A 17,263-nucleotide genomic window follows, 5' to 3' on the forward strand; every position below is an offset into this window, starting at 1 on the left:
CTGAGATCTTCACTGACCAACTTTCTGCCATTTTAAAAATGCTAAACTACTCATAGCACTGTGTTCAGCTAATACAGTCCTCCCTGCATGCTTGGTTAAGCAAATGAAATGTCTCTGTAAAATTTTTGCAGCAAAATTTCAGACACACACACACATTATTCATCAAGCTCTTTCATTGTCACTTTGTCACTCCTTTGACCTCCATGAGAAGTTTTTTAGAATGTCTAGAACTCCCAGAGAAAATTTCGAGATTTCTTTGCCACATTGACAATTTCTGACATTTACCCTCAAGGGGTGTACAGGATATGATAGTACTACATGAAAAATTGACATCATTACTAACTTCCTACTTACAATTTTCTGCCAAATCAATCTATTACCTGTCAAAGCTACAACATTGTCAGATCTTATATTTATATATCTATCTTCTAAGGCACTTTTTACCATATCAATTCACCTATATATTGATCTTCCTCTGGATCTTTTTCCTTCCAATCAGAGAACACTTGGTTGGCTAATTTTTCCTCACCCATTCTGTTTAAGTGACCATACCACCTGAGATTAGCTCTATTAACACATTCCTCGATACTGACACTGTCAAGTTCTTTCCTAATATCCTCGTTTTTAATATGATATTGCCATTGATGCCATCTGTTCACTCCCCTAATCTTTCTCAGGACTCTTATATCTGCAGTCTCTAGTCTTTGGTCAAGGGTTTTACTTCTGACTCAGCTCTCAGATCCATAAGTTAAAATTGGTTTGAACATTGTCTTGTATACAGCTAATTTAGTTTTTTGACTAATTTCTCTCTTATTCCATATAAATTTATTCAGTTGACTCCCTAACATACCAGCTTTGTTGATTCTGTTGTCTATTTTCATATTTAATTTACCATCTTCACTAAAAATCATGCCTAAGTAGCTGAAATGTTTTACTTGTTCTATAGGTTCTCCATTCACAATGAAGCTGATATTTTCAATGTTTCTGCCTATTTTCATTATCTTTGTCTTGTTATTGCTGACCTTCATACCATATCTATCACAACAGTTATTCAATTTAGTCAGGGAATCTTGCAGACTTGTAGCGGGTTTATTTAGAAGTATAACATCATCCGCATAAAGCAAGGAGCTGATATTAACATCTCTAATTTTGATATCAGGTTTAATACCATTTTTCTTCATAATGTAATCCATATAGATAATGAATAACAGAGGGGATAATGTACATCCTTGTCTGACACCAGATTTGACATTAAACCAAATCCCTGTACTTCCCTCAATTCTAACTGCTGATTTACAACTCAAATAAAGACTAAGTATTGTTTGATATAATGATCCACTGACACCATACAACTGTAGTGTTTTGAATAGCTTCTCTCTTGGCACCTTGTCATGTGCTTTTTCCAGATCTACAAAACTTAAAGATAGATCTTTGTTATATTCCCATGACTTTTCAACTATTTGTCGTAAAGTGAATATATGAACCTGACAGCCTCTATTTGACCTGAATTTTGCTTGTTCCTCACCAAGCTTCTCTTCCACAATCCTTATCAACCGTTTCTCAAGTATACTTGCATATATCTTACCAGGAACACTCAGTAGGGATATACCTCTGTAATTCTCACAATCAGTTTTATTTCCCATTTAATATATGGGTACGACGAGAGCTCTACTCCAGTTATCTGAATTCGCCCCTCTGTCCAGGCATTCTGAATTATGCAGCGCAGCCACTGTAAGACTTTTATACCTCCATTCCTGAGCATTTCTGGTCTAATATCATCTACTCCAGATGCCTTTCCACATTTCAGACTTTTGATGGCTTTTTCTACTTCAAGCATGGATATGTATTCTTGGCTGCATGCCTGGTCAGTGTTTTTTATCACTGTGCTGTCATCACTGCTAGTTTCATTTAGCAATTTTTCGAAGTAATTGCTCCGTACTTAAAGGATATCTTTTTCTCAAGTTTTCATATCACCTTTGTCATCATCTCTAATTCCTTTTACAGCACTCTTTCCTCCATTTTTGAGCTTCTTCAACAACCTCCAGAATATCTTGCCACCTTCTTGATATTTATTTTCTATGTTCTTATCAAAGTCTTCTCATGACTTTTTGTTTAGCTAGTTTTACACAGTGTTTAGCTTTCTTACATTTGCCTCTGTATTCTCTAAGAGCACAATCTGACTTATTTGCCAGGAACTTTTGATATGCTTTCTTCTTTTCCTTCACTGCCTCTTTAACCTCTTGTGTCCACCAGGGAGTTCCGATTTTTCTGTCTTTGCAGACAACCTCACCACATGCCTCTCTGGCAGAATCAATCGATGTTTTCTTCAGAGCTCGCCACTGACTCTCCAAGGTTTGATTCCTGTTCTCAAACTCTTTCATTTTTTTCTTGAATAATGTTTGTATATTTTAGTCTACAGTTAACATCAAAGAGCTGCTCAACTTTTATTCGTTTTAAAACTTTCTTACATGTTATTCTTTTCAATATGAAATTCAATTTTATCCTGCTTATGACTAAATGGTGATCACTTCCAATTTCAAATTCTCTGTACGCTCTGGTGTCTTGCTCCAGAGAGAAAACATCACTATCAACAATAATATAGTCAATAAGACTTTTCTTATTCCTTGCCTCTTCTCTCCATGTGAATTTGTGCACATTTTTATGTTGGAACATGGTGTTAGTAATAACCAGTCCATGTCCTGAGCAGAAATCCAACAGGTATTTGCCGTTATTATTAGCTTTGCTCTTTTCTCCAAATTTTCTCAAAATATTTTTGTATGTCTGACAATCATTTCCTACTCTGCTATTTACATTCCCAACAAGGACCAACCTTTAATTTTTCATTGTGTCAGGTGCTTTTTCTAAAGCCTCAAAAATCCCTCCACTTCTACCTTAGGAGAACCTTCTGTGGGACCATAGGCACAAATAAGTCTCATTGTCCAGTTCCCCATTCTGATATTTGCCCACAACACTCTACTTGAAATTGACTGCCATTCAAGAAGATTAGCCTTGTATTTAGTGTTGAATACTATGGCTACTCCTTCTTTTCCCTTGATTATCATTGCCTGAATATGACATTTTGTATTTATTGCTCAGAAAGAGCTCACCAGTTTTGGTCTTTTTTGTTTCAGTCACCCCTATTATGTCGATCTGGTACTTATCTGATTCCTCAGCTAGCTTCATTTGCTTGCCATTCAGGCTTCTTATGTTGATGGTACTGATTTTCAATTCTGGTGATATTTAGTTGGGGTGTGTTTTAGGATTTGTTCCAGTAGCTGACTTTTCGCTGTTCACCCTGCTTCCCTGGCGAAAATTCTATCATGTTGTACCATCATTTAAATTGTGGTTTAAGCCAATAAGAATACAATTTGGTCGGCTAAATCCCAAATTGCCAGCCCATCCTTGTTCATTCAGTATCCAGGTAGTTACCTAACAGGGTACAGCACGAGAAGGTGAGGATTGGACATTAGGTCAGAAGCCCTGGTCGGTACTCCAAATTCCTATAAAGGCTAAGTGGAGGTCGCCTCTCAGTTATACAGCTTTGACCCTTAAAAGTTTGAAAACTGAATTCCTTTCTAGCTTCTCGGAAAGACAAATATACTGGAGTTTTCAGGATCCCTTGCACATGCAACCTTTGTTATTTTCAGTCAGATTGTTCAGCTTAGATTCATGTAGAAGAAAATCGAGTATATGTTATTTAGTCTAATATGTCTGGTTTGGCCAGCCATGTCTTTTCTACTAGGCATAGAATTCATTGGAATAAAGCTAAATTTCTAAGCAAAAAATTATTTTCTTCTTGAAAGATTATGTAATGAAATTTGCGAAGCCCACATTCAGCCTGAACCTGAACAAAAACAATTGCCTTAAACTTTCCGAATTTTGAGAAGTCTTCATAACTAACTTTTCTCATTCATGTGTTTCTTAAAATATTAATAACTTAAATTCAGTTCTTTGACTTTGAATAGTTGTAGATGGAGTTATCCTCCTGCAGTTGATAACATATATTGTCATGTACGTGAAATGTAAGTGTTGTTCTTGTTGAGTTTATTTCTTTTCAACTGTATTGAAATGGTTAGGAACCTAGCCAGAAATTCTAAAAATATTACATAATTTTATCATAATTACATAGTCAATAAGAATTTTCTAATTTTTTATGTATTTTCATCATGTGAATTTATGCACACCTTTATGTTGGAGAATGGTGTTAGTAATCAGTGATCCATGTGGTTAAAAAATTCAACAAGTACTTACCATTATTTTGCTTTTTCTTTCTTTCTTCTTTTCTTCAGATCTTTTCCAGAGCATTTCTGTCTACCCTGCTATTCTCATTGTGTTGTCAGCTGACCTCTCTTCAGACTCAGAAAACTCCTCTCCTTTTTTTTTTTTTTAAAAGAAAACATCTGTGAAGACATAGACATTAAATATCCTCTTTCAATATTTTCACGCTACTTGAAACTGCATTCAATTCTGAAGTTTTTTTTTTGTTTAGTGTTGAATGCTATAGTTACACATTCCTTTCCCTGATCATAGTTGCCTGAATATAACTTCTTATAGTTATTATTTAGAGCTGTCTGATGTTTCAGTCTTCTTTATCTCTGTATCACCAATTATATTGATATGATATTTCTGTAGTTGCTCTGATAGTACCAATCCCCCCCCCCCCCCAATTGATGCTTCTAGTGTTGATTGTGCCTATCAACACTCTATTGAGTGGGAAGCTATTTTTCAGTGTTTGTTTCACCAAAAGTTGGGCACGGAAATGGGGATGTGAGTTCAATGTTGCAAAATGTAAAGTTTTAAAATTTGGAAAACAAAGATGGGATGCAGAATTTATGCTTGGTGAGAATATATTGTTGGAAGTAGAGGAAATAAGAGATCTGGGGGTAATAGTGGATAAGGTTCTAAAATTTAGGGGACACATCGCCAAAATTGTGAAGACAACACAAAGGCTTCTGGGAATGATGCAGAGGACACTGACGTGTAGAAGTAGGGAGATTCTTGTTCCATTGTATAAGGCTTTGATTAGGCCACACATGGACTATTGTGCCCAGATTTGGTCACTGGGTTTCCAGAAGGATGAAGAGATGTTGGAAAGGGTCCAAAGGCTACTGACTAAGGTAGTTTCTCACCTCTGGAATGTTGAGTATGAGAAAAGATTGAGAAGATATAATTTGCAGTCCGGTGGAGAGGAGGAAGAGGGGGAGATATGATAGAAACCTACAAGTTGGTAAGGGGTTGTTATAAGATCAATGGTGGAGAAGTTCTACAGGGAATAGTGGAAGATCAGGGGAGAACCAGAGGTCATCCCTGGAAACTGTATAAAGAGGGTGTGAGTAGGGAAGTGAGAGGTAGGTTTGTTTTGTGCAGAGTTGTGAATGATTGGAATGCCTTGCCTGAGAGTGTGGTGTCTGCAAGGAGTTTGAGTGTGTTTAAGACACGGTATGATGAGATGTGTATGTGATAAAAGGACCTCCCAGATGAGTCTTTGACTCCATGAGGTCTTGGAGTAATAATAATAAATAATAATAAAAAAAAAATAATTAAACAATTTTTCAGTGATTTATCTCTGAATTAAGCCAATACAGAATATGGTTTTGTTGGCTAAGTTTGAAATTGTTAGACTAATCTTTCTTTCTTTCACTATTTAGATGGATGTTAATACTGTGTGCACTATGAGGTGAAAATTGAACAGTTGATCAGAAGCTCTGATTGCTTCTCTGTATTCCTTATAGCAGTGTTTCTCAACCTTTTTTTGATCATGCCCCACCTCAACATCTCAAAGATTTTGATGCCCCCCCCCACCCTAGCATAATAGTCAGCCAAGTTCTGAAAAAGTATAATATAAATATGTACATGTACATTTTCTAATTGCCCCCCAAAATATTCAGATTTCCTCCCTGTGGGGGCATACTCCCCATGTTGAGAAACACTGCCTTATCATGAAGGTCTCCTCCTGTCTAGCTTTGATCTTTAGCTTATAATACTGATTTTTAAATTTGAAATATTTAATTTTTTAAAATAATTTTTTACATTTCAAAAAAAAAAAGTGGGACATGGAGTATGTTGCCTACAGAGTTAGATTACTCTTCTTTGGTTTTAATTAACAGTTAAGTGATAAAAATCCTAGCATTATTAATGCTGATATGTGTTTTTTTTTCAGATAATCTAAGAAAATGAGTAAGGATAATTCTAGGATATGAGTGCTAATGAAGGTAAACATGGTAAGTAATGAAGTTAGTTCTGTTTTGAATGTATTTCTTTTAAAGCGTTTTGATTTTTTTTGTTCAAATAATTATGCTTTATTGAAAATTTAAAATTACTGAACAATCCATTAATTCTCGCAAAGTCCATTTATACTAGCTTGGTTTAACAACCATGTTAAATTAAACCTGGCCTGATTTGAGCCTTTTTTCATGATATTTTATCCAAAAAATCTTCAAGATTTTTCGCGCAGAAATTAAGGATCTTAGCGAGGCTATCAGAGTCCTAAAGGGCAAAGTGAAAGAGATGATCGTATTGGCTGGAACGAATGATTTGAAAGGAGAAAAGTATGGTATGAGAGAGAACATGAAAGAATTGCTGAGAGTAGCAAAAGAAAAGAGTGAGAGAGTTAAGATAGTGAGTCTGTTGCCACAGTATGACAGAGTAGAGCTGAGAAAGAGGACCATAATAGCACTTGACTCAATGCATAGGTTATGCAAGAGAAGTGTGTGGAGTCTGACAGGCATAAGGACTTATACAAGAAGGATGGTTTGCATCTGAATGGATTTTACATAGTCTGGTAAAAGTGTTGTTGAACGAAGTGACAGTGGATATGCAAAATCAGGGGAACTAGAACTTCTAGGGGGAGAAGCTGTTGAGCATGTACACAAATATCAGTGAGGCATTTGAGCATAAGAATGTACATAAAATGCCTACGTTAGTACCACTGGTTACAAACTAAAATGGGATAGTTAGTATAAAGCATAATGACGGTGGTGGGCCTAATGGGCTTTTGCACTTTATGTGCACTAACAGGAGGAGGAGTTTTTGGCATTGGTAGTTCCTCCTGGCCAAAGGTTATTGGCATTACCGTGACATGACTGACAGAAGATGATATAGTTAGTGGGAGAGAATGTGAAAGATAGTGGCAGCTTGTACATAAGCACTGTAGCACACCCAAGGAAAAAACGAAAAAGTTAAATTTTGTTTGTGTTTATAAATAATAACAGTGCTTGCAATATTATATAAATGCAATACAACATGTTAAAGGTTACAGCTTATGTTTCAACATTGATTGAATAGTTAATAATTGGAATTGTTTGATTAGCGTTTTAGATTATGAAACAAATGCACTGTGATATAACAGTGTCGGAATTATCACATTCTGTCACTTACAGCTAGACTCGCCGATATTTGTTTTCACTTGTCACTGCACGTAACAAGTGAATCTGACACTGCTCAATGGGCAGTGTCGCTACAGATAAATTGTATGTATGTGTATTGTATAATTATAAATTGTGTATGTTATTTCTGTGAGATACAAAACTTTTATTATTGGTGTGTGTTTGTTCGTGGTGAGGGTGAAATATTTTTATTGAAAAATTTTGTCAAGGCAAAATTAGCAAATGGATTTTATTTTCAAATAATATTTTTAATAAAGCAAATTTTTTTAATATGTAAATTTACTAATTAATAAATTGGTTACTGATTAGGAAAAAATGAATTATTTTTCTTATTTTGTATATGTTTTGCAGATGATGCAAAGTTGGGACGAACCATAAAGAGTAGTGAAGATGTTGTGGCCTTGCAAGAAGACTTGAATAAATTGAGTGATTGGGCAAGCAAACGGGGATGTGAGTTCAATGTTGCAAAATGTAAGGTTTTAAAATTTGGAAAACAAAGATGGGATGCAGAATTTATGCTTGGTGAGAATATATTGTTGGAAGTAGAGGAAATAAGAGATCTGGGGGTGATAGTGGATAAGGATCTAAAATTTAGGGGACACATCGCCAAAATTGTGAAGACAACACAAAGACTTCTGAGAATGATGCGGAGGACACTGACGTGTAGAAGTAGGGAGATTCTTGTTCCATTGTATAAGGCTTTGATTAGGCCACTGCATGGACTATTGTGCCCAGATTTGGTCACCTGGTTTTCAGAAGGATGAAGAAATGTTGGAAATGGTCCAAAGGCGACTGACTAATTCCAGAAGGTCAGAAACTGGTAGTTTCTGACCTCTGGAATGTTCAGTATGAGGAAAGATTGAAAAGATGTGATTTGCAGAGTCTAGTGGAGAGAAGGAAGAGGGGAGATATGATAGAGACCTACAAGTTGGTAAGGGGTTGTTATAGGATCAATGGTGGAGAAGTTCTACAGAGAATAGTGGGAGATCAGGGGAGAACCAGAGGTCATCCCTGGAAACTGTATAAAGAGGGTGTGAGTAGGGGAGTGAGAGGCAGGTTTTTTTTGTGCAGAGTTGTGAGTGATTGGAATGCTTTGCCTGAGAGTGTGGTGTCTGCAAGGAGTTTGAATGTGTTTAAGACGCAGTATGATGAGATGTGTGTGAGATAAAAGGACCTCCTAGATGAGTCTTTGACTCCATGAATTCTTGTTTAATAATAATAATAAATAATAATAATAATAATAATATGCAGCACCCCCACTTAAAATTTTCACCGGCTGCTACTGGTGAAAGGTATGGTGTGTTTAGGGAGGATAAAGAGAAGAGAATTGGAGGGAGGAGTATTATTGATCTTAGCCACTTAACTGCAACCAAAGACAGTAGAAGTTCAACTGCAGGCCAGTGAAAATAGCATATTTGAGGCCATCTAGTACGAGATTGTGGCCAGCAGAACAAAATATACAATTGGATGCTTCTGTAGACCAAAGGACGTAAAGAATAATGGGGATAGTATGCATAAGCAAATAAACTCAATGAGTGGAAGGCAGGTAATTATTATAGGGGGCTTCAACTATAGGAACATAGATTGGAAGGAGGAGATGATACATGAAAGGAAATGGAATTTATGCAGATACCTGAGGTATTAATTACCTGCGGCAGCATATGATGGAATGTACTAGGGTTTGAGTGCTAGATCTAGTAATTGCATCAGAGAATTTGTCTATAACCAATATGACCACATTGCCACCAATTGGTGAGAGAACAGTCATATGATCTTGACCTGGGAAGTGACTAAATGAATTTTCAGTTAAGAGGAGGTATATGTGGAATTCCAAGCTTGGTAAGTATGACAAACCTAGGAGATTGCTTGGATCAGTGCCATGACATGTGAAATAGCACAGACGTGCTATTGATAGTGCATGGGAAATGGTAAAGGAGTGTTTGAAGGAAGTAATAAATAGTCAGGGGAGATAAATGGATGAATACCATTTAAGCCGGAGCTACAAAAAAAAAAAAAAACAAGAAAAATCTGTGGAGAGAATTCAATGAAAAGGGGGGGGGGGAAGCAGGCACATGAGCAGTACAAAGCACAGGCTAGAAGGGTAACCAGTATGGTAAAAAAAGGCAGAAACAGAGTATGAAAGGAAATTAGCAGTGTAGGCCAAATATAGTCCCAAGTTGCAAAGGAAGAATGTTCATGTCAGAATGATTTTAATGAATGCCGATAATAGGGAGTTAACTGATTTGGGCAAAATAGTAGAATCACTAAGTGAATAATTTGCAAGAGTATCATCCAGGTGGAGATATTAACAGTAACAAGAGAGAGGCAAAGGCTTATATGGAAACTGAGATAAATGAACTGGAAGTGCATAGCATATTACAGAACCTAGATGTGTATACAGCTATGGAATTTGATGATATTATTATTATTATTATTATCAACACCCGACCTCCATGGAGTCAGAGACTCTTCATGGGAGGTACTCACTATTGCATACAATGCTCATCCAACCGTGTCTTAAACTGATTCCATGTGTCCACATCCACAACACACTCGGGCAATGCATTTCACTCACCAACCACCCTCCATGCAAAGAACCTGCTTCTCACTCCTTTTCTCACACCTTCCTTATACAGTTTCCAGCAATGACCTTGTTCTACTTCCCTCTCCAATTCTATTAAAAATCTCTTCCATGTCTACCTGATAACAACCCCTGACCAGTTTATATGTCTCGATCATATCCCCCACCCCTCTTCCTCCTGTTCACAAGGCTCTGCAACTTACATTCCCTCAATCTGTCCTCGTACTCCGCATTCCAAAGACCACTGACTAACTTTGTGAATCTTCTCTGTACCCTTTCCAACATATCCTTGTCACCATGAAAACCTGGCGACCAAATCTGTGCACAATAATCTATATGAGGCCTGATCAAAGCCTTATACAATGGAATCATAACTTGTGTATTTCGTATGTTAGGGTTCTTTGCATCATTGCCATTATTCGATGTGATGTCTTTACAACTTGTGCAATGTGGCTCCTGAATTTCAGGTCCTTGTCTAGCATCACACCTAGATCTGTCATCTCCTCTACTTCTGGTAAAGTTTCCCCACCAAGTGTAATCATTGCTTACCAAATCTCAAAACCTTACACTTGGCAACATTGAACTGATAGTTCCACTTACCTGACCATTCATGCAATCTATTCTAGTCCTCTTGTAAGGTATTAACATCATCAGCCTGACTGTGCATTGCTCTCCCCAGTTTTGCATCATCTGCAAACAGCTGGATATCACTAGTTAAACCCAACCCAATATCATTAACATACAAATTGAACAACAATGGCCCCAAATGTGATCCCTGTGGCACAGCACTGGTGACCTTTCTCTTTTGAGATACTGCACCCCATATACTACTTTCTGATACCTATCTGACAGCCAGTCACTGATCCAACACAGAAGTCTGTTATCCAATCCCATCTGTTTCAATTTATTTAAGAGCTTGTCATGTGGCAGACTATCAAAAGCCTTTGCAAAATCGAAGTACACCACTGTATATGCATCTCCTCTGTCCAAGGTATTTGTCACCTTGTTATAGTACATAAGTAAGTTAGTGAACCATGATCTCCCCTTCACAAACCCATGCCGATAACCACAGAGAATACTGCTGTTATCAACCCATTTCTGTATCCTACTTCTCACAAATCTCTCTCCAGGACCTTCACCACAACTCCAGATATACAGACCGGTCTATAATTTGAAGCTACAGCCTTATCACTGCCTTTATGCAGTGGAACAATTTCACCCTCCTTCCACTCCCTTGGAACCTGTGCTGTTGTAAAACTCTTATTAAACAAGCATGCCAGTGCTACTGCCAGTTCCCTGGAACACTCCCTTAAGATTCGCTGTGATATGTCATCAAATTCTATTGTCTTATTAACATCAAGGTTAATTATTTCCTCAAATACCTCCTGCTCACTCTCAATTAAACTATCCTCTCCTATGTCCTCTCCACTTAAGTTCTTCATGATTCCACCCTGATCAGGATGAAACACACTTATAAATTGATCACTGAATACCTCAACAATGTCTTCTGCAGCAGTTACCATTCTACCACTTTCATCCCTTAACTTCATCTTTCCATGATCATTCTCCCTTCTACCTGCCACATATCTAAAAAAACTCTCTAGGATTTTCTTAGCCTGATTTGCCAATTTCTGCTCATACTCTGCTTTTGTTTTCCTTACTAACTGAGTTACTCTCCTGGCTTGTTCTTTATATATTGCAAAGGTGGTGAAGGTAACACAGAGGATTGCTGCAATAATGAGAAGGATACTGACCTGCAGAGATAAAAGTGTTATTATTCCGTAGTATAAGACTCTGATCAGACCACACTTATACTATTGTTCTCAGATTTGGCCCCCCCCCCAGGATTTGAAGGGGATAAATTAACTGTCAAAAGGGTACAAAGGCAGATAACAAAGATAGTTTCAGGACTGTACAATATTAGTTATGAGGATTGGCTGAGGGAATGTGGACTGCAGAGTTTGGGGGATAGAAGAAGGAGAGGTGATATGATTGAGACTTTTAAACTGTTGAAAGGTGGTTACAGGGTTGACACTGGGGAGTTCTTTCGCTTGGTTGAACAGAGGGAAGGAGTGATGACAGGAGGCCATCCCTGGAAGTTACGAAAGGAAACCCTGAGCAAGAGGGTGAGGAGTGGTTTCTTTTCATGGAGAGTGGTTGAACCATGGAATGCATTGCCTGATGGAGTGGTGAGAGTGAGAACGGTCAATGAGTTTAAGGAGTGGTATGATAGACTTTGTGTTTCTTAGGGGGGGAACTCCCCTCAATGAGTCTTGATAGACTTTGTTTCTTAGGCAGGACCTCCCACAATGAGTCTTTTGACTCCATGGAGGCCTGGATGGTAATAATAATATTAATAAAAAAAATAATAATATTCTTCATGTGACTGATTACCATTATTCATCTTGTACTTCCTCCAAAGTACTTTTTTTTTTCATGCTTAAGCTCCACATTCATCCATTTTACACCAACCTTATTCAGCCTTCTAGTATTAAGACTTATACGTTGGTTAGACATAACTGGTAATTAATTTACGGAATTAACAACGCATATAAAGTATATTAATTAAAGATAACTTTAATGAATCACTTCTATATTTCGACAATGTCACATTGCCATCTTCAGGAACATAAAGATATGGTACGTGCACTAAGGAACTAACAAAGCAAATGAGGAAGAAAGTAAGAAACTAATTTTGTTCCTAAAGTCCTAATGGTGCCCTCTTGCGGGCTGATTTGGTAGTCTTGGCAGTTGGGCTGAAGTTCTCATAATGAAAGTCATTGATTCCCCCACGTATAAATTAGCCAAACATTTAGCCAAAACGCTCACACACTACACTGGCAACACACCATCACACATAAAAAACTCGGCCCACTTTAAAGCCAGTATAGAAAACCTCACACTCCAACACACTGACATGATGGTCAGTTTTGACATCTCCTCCCTATTCACTAATGTCCCACTCAAAGAACCCCTTGAGCTCATCCAAGCCAAGTTTCCTCCCGATATCTCAGCCCTATTTCAGTTCACAATGAACTCAGGCTATTTCGTTTGGCAAGGAAAGTTCTACAAACAGATAGAGGGGACAGCCATGGGTTCACCACTTTCCCCACCCTTGGCCAATTTCTTTATGGAGACATTTGAAGAGAAAGCCTTAAACTCTGCCCCACAAAAACCCACTATTTGGCTTCGTTATGTGGATGATGTGTTTGCTATTTGGCCACATGGCTCAGACACACTCCACTCCTTCCTAACACACTTAAACAACCAACATCCCAGAGTCCAGTTCACCTTAGAAAAAGAGGAAAACAACACCCTCCCCTTCCTAGACACTTTAATCACCTGCCAGCTTGATGGATCTTTGGTTTTCTCTGTTTACAGAAAACCCACCCACACTGGCAGATACATTCACCAGCAATCCCACCCCCCCCCCCTCACAACAATATGGGGTGATAAAAACACTATATAACAGGGCAAAATTAATCTGCTCAGATGACAAGGCCCTGACTTTGGAACTAAACCACATCCTCAACACTTTCTTAGCCAATGGCTATAACCCCAAAAAAATCCAAAAAATACTAAAACCTGTAAACCACAACCCCCCTTCCCCCCTCCACAATAAAGACTACACCAAGTCTATCACTATTCCCTACATCCAGGGCACCTCTGAAAAAATAACTAATATCCACAAAAAATATGACCTTACTTCCTGTTACAGACCATTTAAAAAGTTGGCATCCCTTATCTGCTTTACCAAAGACCAACCACTTCCCCTAGACCTACCTGGTGTATACCAGGTCCCTTGCAGCTGCAAATTGTCCTACTTTGGCCAAACAGGCAGAACAACAAATATCAGGATTTCAGAACACCAAGACTACATCCGGTTTCACCAGTACAGCCGCTCTGGGCTGTACTGGTGAAACCTAAGGTGGGTATCTAAGGTGGGAAACCTATGGTGGGTATCTAAGACCATGCCTTAGATACCCACCATAAAATTCGTTGGAAGAAAACAAAAATAATCCATCGCAGCAAGTTTAAATACGAAAGATTATTCAAAGAATCTTCAGCAGCTCTAAAAAACGTTCCTAACCTCAACAAATTTGGGTGCATGAAACTGCCCCAAATTTGGGAGACTTTCATTATGAGAACTTCAGCCCAACTGCCAAGACTACCAAATCAGCCCGCAAGAGGGCACCATTAGGACTTTAGGAACAAAATTAGTTTCTTACTTTCTTCCTCATTTGCTTTGTTAGTTCCTTAGTGCACGTACCATATCTTTATGTTCCTGAAGATGGCAATGTGACATTGCCGAAATATAGAAGTGATTCATTAAAGTTATCTTTAATTAATATACTTTATATGTGTTGTTAATTCCGTAAATTAATTACCACTTATTCAGCCTTTTGGCCTTTGAGATACATTTGTTCATTGATGCTGTTATGTATTTCTTTGTTTAAGTTCCCATGCTGCATTTATTTCCTTACCGCTCAACTCCTCGTTCCATGTTATAGCTCAAAGTTGTCTCCTAAGCTTGTCATAATCACCAGCCTTATAATTCCACATATATCCTTTTCTCACAAAAGTCTGCATATGACTAGCCACAACACAGGTGAAAACTTTGCGATCACTTTCACTAAATGAAGGAACATGTGAAACCCCTCTAACAATTACATCCTCTGATGAAATGATGAGATCTAGAACTCTTGATCATCGTGTGCCTTTCTTTACATGCTGCCTGAGCTAGTTATCTCTCAAGAACTCAAGATATTCACTTTCCTTATTCCCAAATGCTATCTCTTCATTCCAATCTATACCGCCATAATTAAAATCACCCATAATAATTACCCTTTCTTTGTTCACTAATCCAAGTTGTTTATACATTTCTTCATCACCATCTTCCACATTACCAGGCCTATGTCTTCCTCTCAACCTCAACATTACACCACACTGCCTCATAACCATTGCCACTATTTCCTTCTTTCATGTCTACCTTATACGGACTTTTTTCCCCTGCTATCATCAGCAGCACTCCCCCCCCCCTTCCTTCCCTTTCTATCCTCATGAAAAATACTGTACCCTTCCATTTCCATTTCCGTTAAGATATCATCTTCATTCAACCATGTTTCACTTTTTCCAATGATTTGGGGGTGAATAAACTCAATCACTGAAACCATTTCATCCTCTTTATTTCTGATACTTCTGGCATTTCTAAACAAACACAACAGTTCATTTTTAGATCTATAGCCAGTCCTATCCAAGCCATATGTTGGCTGTGATTCTTCCACTACACCTTCCACTAAGTGGTGATAAAGGTGATTCTTCCCAATCACCTTTATCACCACTTACCACATATACCTCCTTAGTCTCCACCTCTCCACCCACATTGCCATATACCCCATCTTCATACACACATTCATTGGCACTTTCAACATTCATTCTCTAATCCATGTCTCCCTCTCCACCCACTCAAGTTATACCAACTCAAGTTTTACAAGAAGGAGCTAGGGAATTGTCAGTGCCTTTGACCATGTTATTTAATCTAAGTCTCAGCTCTGGGTTAGTTCCAAGGGAATGGAAAGAGAGAAAAATAGTTCCATTGCATGAAGGAGACTCCTAGAATGATGTAGCAAATTACTGACCAATCAGCATATCTAGAGTCATAGTCAAGGTATTGAAGAAGTAGGTCAAGAGAAAAATACAGGAATGGATAGACAGAAATGGGGTACTGAATGAGGGACAACACGGTTTCATGAAGGATAGTTCATGCCTCAGTAACTTGTTCACATTTTATAATACAGTGATATCTGACCTGGATAAAGGTAATGGGTTTAAAGTGATGCTGCTGGACTTTGCAAATGCTTCTGATAGGATACTGCATGGAATTCTAATCAGTCTAATCAGTAAATTGTAGCACATGGGGATGGGTATAAAGTTGGCGAAGTGGATAAAAGGATGGTTGATGAGATTATTATTATTATTATTACGGGTATCTCCATGGAGTCAGTAGACTCATCGCGGGAGACCCAAACTAGCAAAACAATATCTGTCATATCTCTTCTTGAATTCATTTACAGACGAAGAACTCACAACTAAGTCAGGCAATGAATTCCACTCATTCACCACCATCCAGGCAAAAAACCTTGTTCTCACACCCTTGTTAACCACACTCTTCTTTAATTTCCAGGGATGACTCAATCCTATAAAAACCTTTCAGTAATTTAAATGTTTCTATCATATCCCCTCTTCTCCGCCTATCAGCCAACCTCTGCAATCCACAAGCTCTCAATCTATCAATGTAGGGAGCATTTTTTACATCACTCACCAACCTAGTCACTCTTCTCTGAACCCTCTCCACAGCCTCCTCATCTCCAAGGAATCCAGGTGACCAGACCTGAGCACAGTAATCCAAATGTGGAAGTATCAATGTTTTATTAAGGGGAATAATAACCTCTTTATCTCTGGATGTCAGTGTGTTCCTCAACAACCAAGTAATCCTATGTGCAATCTTGGACACCTTAGTCCCCTGACTTCATTGAAATGAAGTCAGGGGACTAAGGTGTCCTTCATTGAAGTCCCCTGACTTCATTGAAATGAAGTCAGGGGACTTCAATGAAGTCCCCTGAACTTCATTTCCCTATCTACCAACACCCCTAAGTCCCTAGCCTCATCAATCTCTTGGAGTACTGTTCCATCAGTGTAGTACACAGCTGGTAACCTTTTAATCCTAAAATGCATAACTTTACACTTTTCCACATTGAACTGACATCCATTACCTTTTGCCCATTCTGCCAGCTTATTTAAATCATCCTGCAAACTTTCAATATCAGCTTGATTTTTTATTGCACTACCCAACTTTGCATCTTCATCAGCAAACAACTGAATATCTCCCTTTAAACCATTTCCTATATCATTTATATACAAATTAAACAACAATGGTCCAAGCACAGAGCCCTGAGGCAAACCACTGGTCACCTGCCTCATCCTGGACTCAGCTCCTCCATACACCACCTTCTGGTATCTCTCCCTGAGCCATTCTCCTATCCATATCACCAATTTAGTATCCATTCCAATCTGCTCCAATTTGCATAAAAGTGTTTCATGGGGTATCCTGTCAAAAGCCTTGGCAAAATCCAGAAGTGCCACTGTGTAGCCAGTTCCTTTGTCCAACTCAGATGTCATTGTATTATAAAAAGTTAATAGATTGCTAAGGCAGAATCTACCTTTAACAAAACCATGTTGGCCTCTATAGAGTATCATATCCTGATCCACCCATTCTTGAATTTTGTCTTTAACCAAC

The 17,263-nt window shown here is 38.2% G+C and overlaps 1 protein-coding gene across 10 annotated transcripts in view; it reads left to right on the top strand.

The window, feature by feature from the left end:
- The window catches only part of LOC150108711 (uncharacterized), a 374,396-nt gene that overhangs the window by 39,892 nt on the left and 317,241 nt on the right, over positions 1 to 17,263 (top strand). For 9 of the 10 annotated variants that reach the window (XR_016548148.1, XR_016548147.1, XM_090390939.1 and 6 more), the window contains exon 2: positions 6,161 to 6,221. Coding sequence is in view for 7 of the 10 variants with exons in the window: in XM_090390939.1 (XP_090247065.1) it covers positions 6,197 to 6,221 (25 nt within the window). In the remaining 3 variants the exon portion in view is untranslated. Of the gene's footprint in view, positions 1 to 6,160; positions 6,222 to 7,736; positions 7,836 to 17,263 lie in introns of all 10 variants that reach the window. The other variant, XM_090390942.1, reaches the window with a different exon arrangement.

Source organism: Typopeltis vanoorti, chromosome 3 (genome assembly GCF_054136105.1).
Source record: "Typopeltis vanoorti isolate ZY-2024b chromosome 3, IOZ_Tvanoo_1.0, whole genome shotgun sequence".
Lineage (NCBI taxonomy): Eukaryota > Metazoa > Arthropoda > Arachnida > Uropygi > Thelyphonidae > Typopeltis > Typopeltis vanoorti.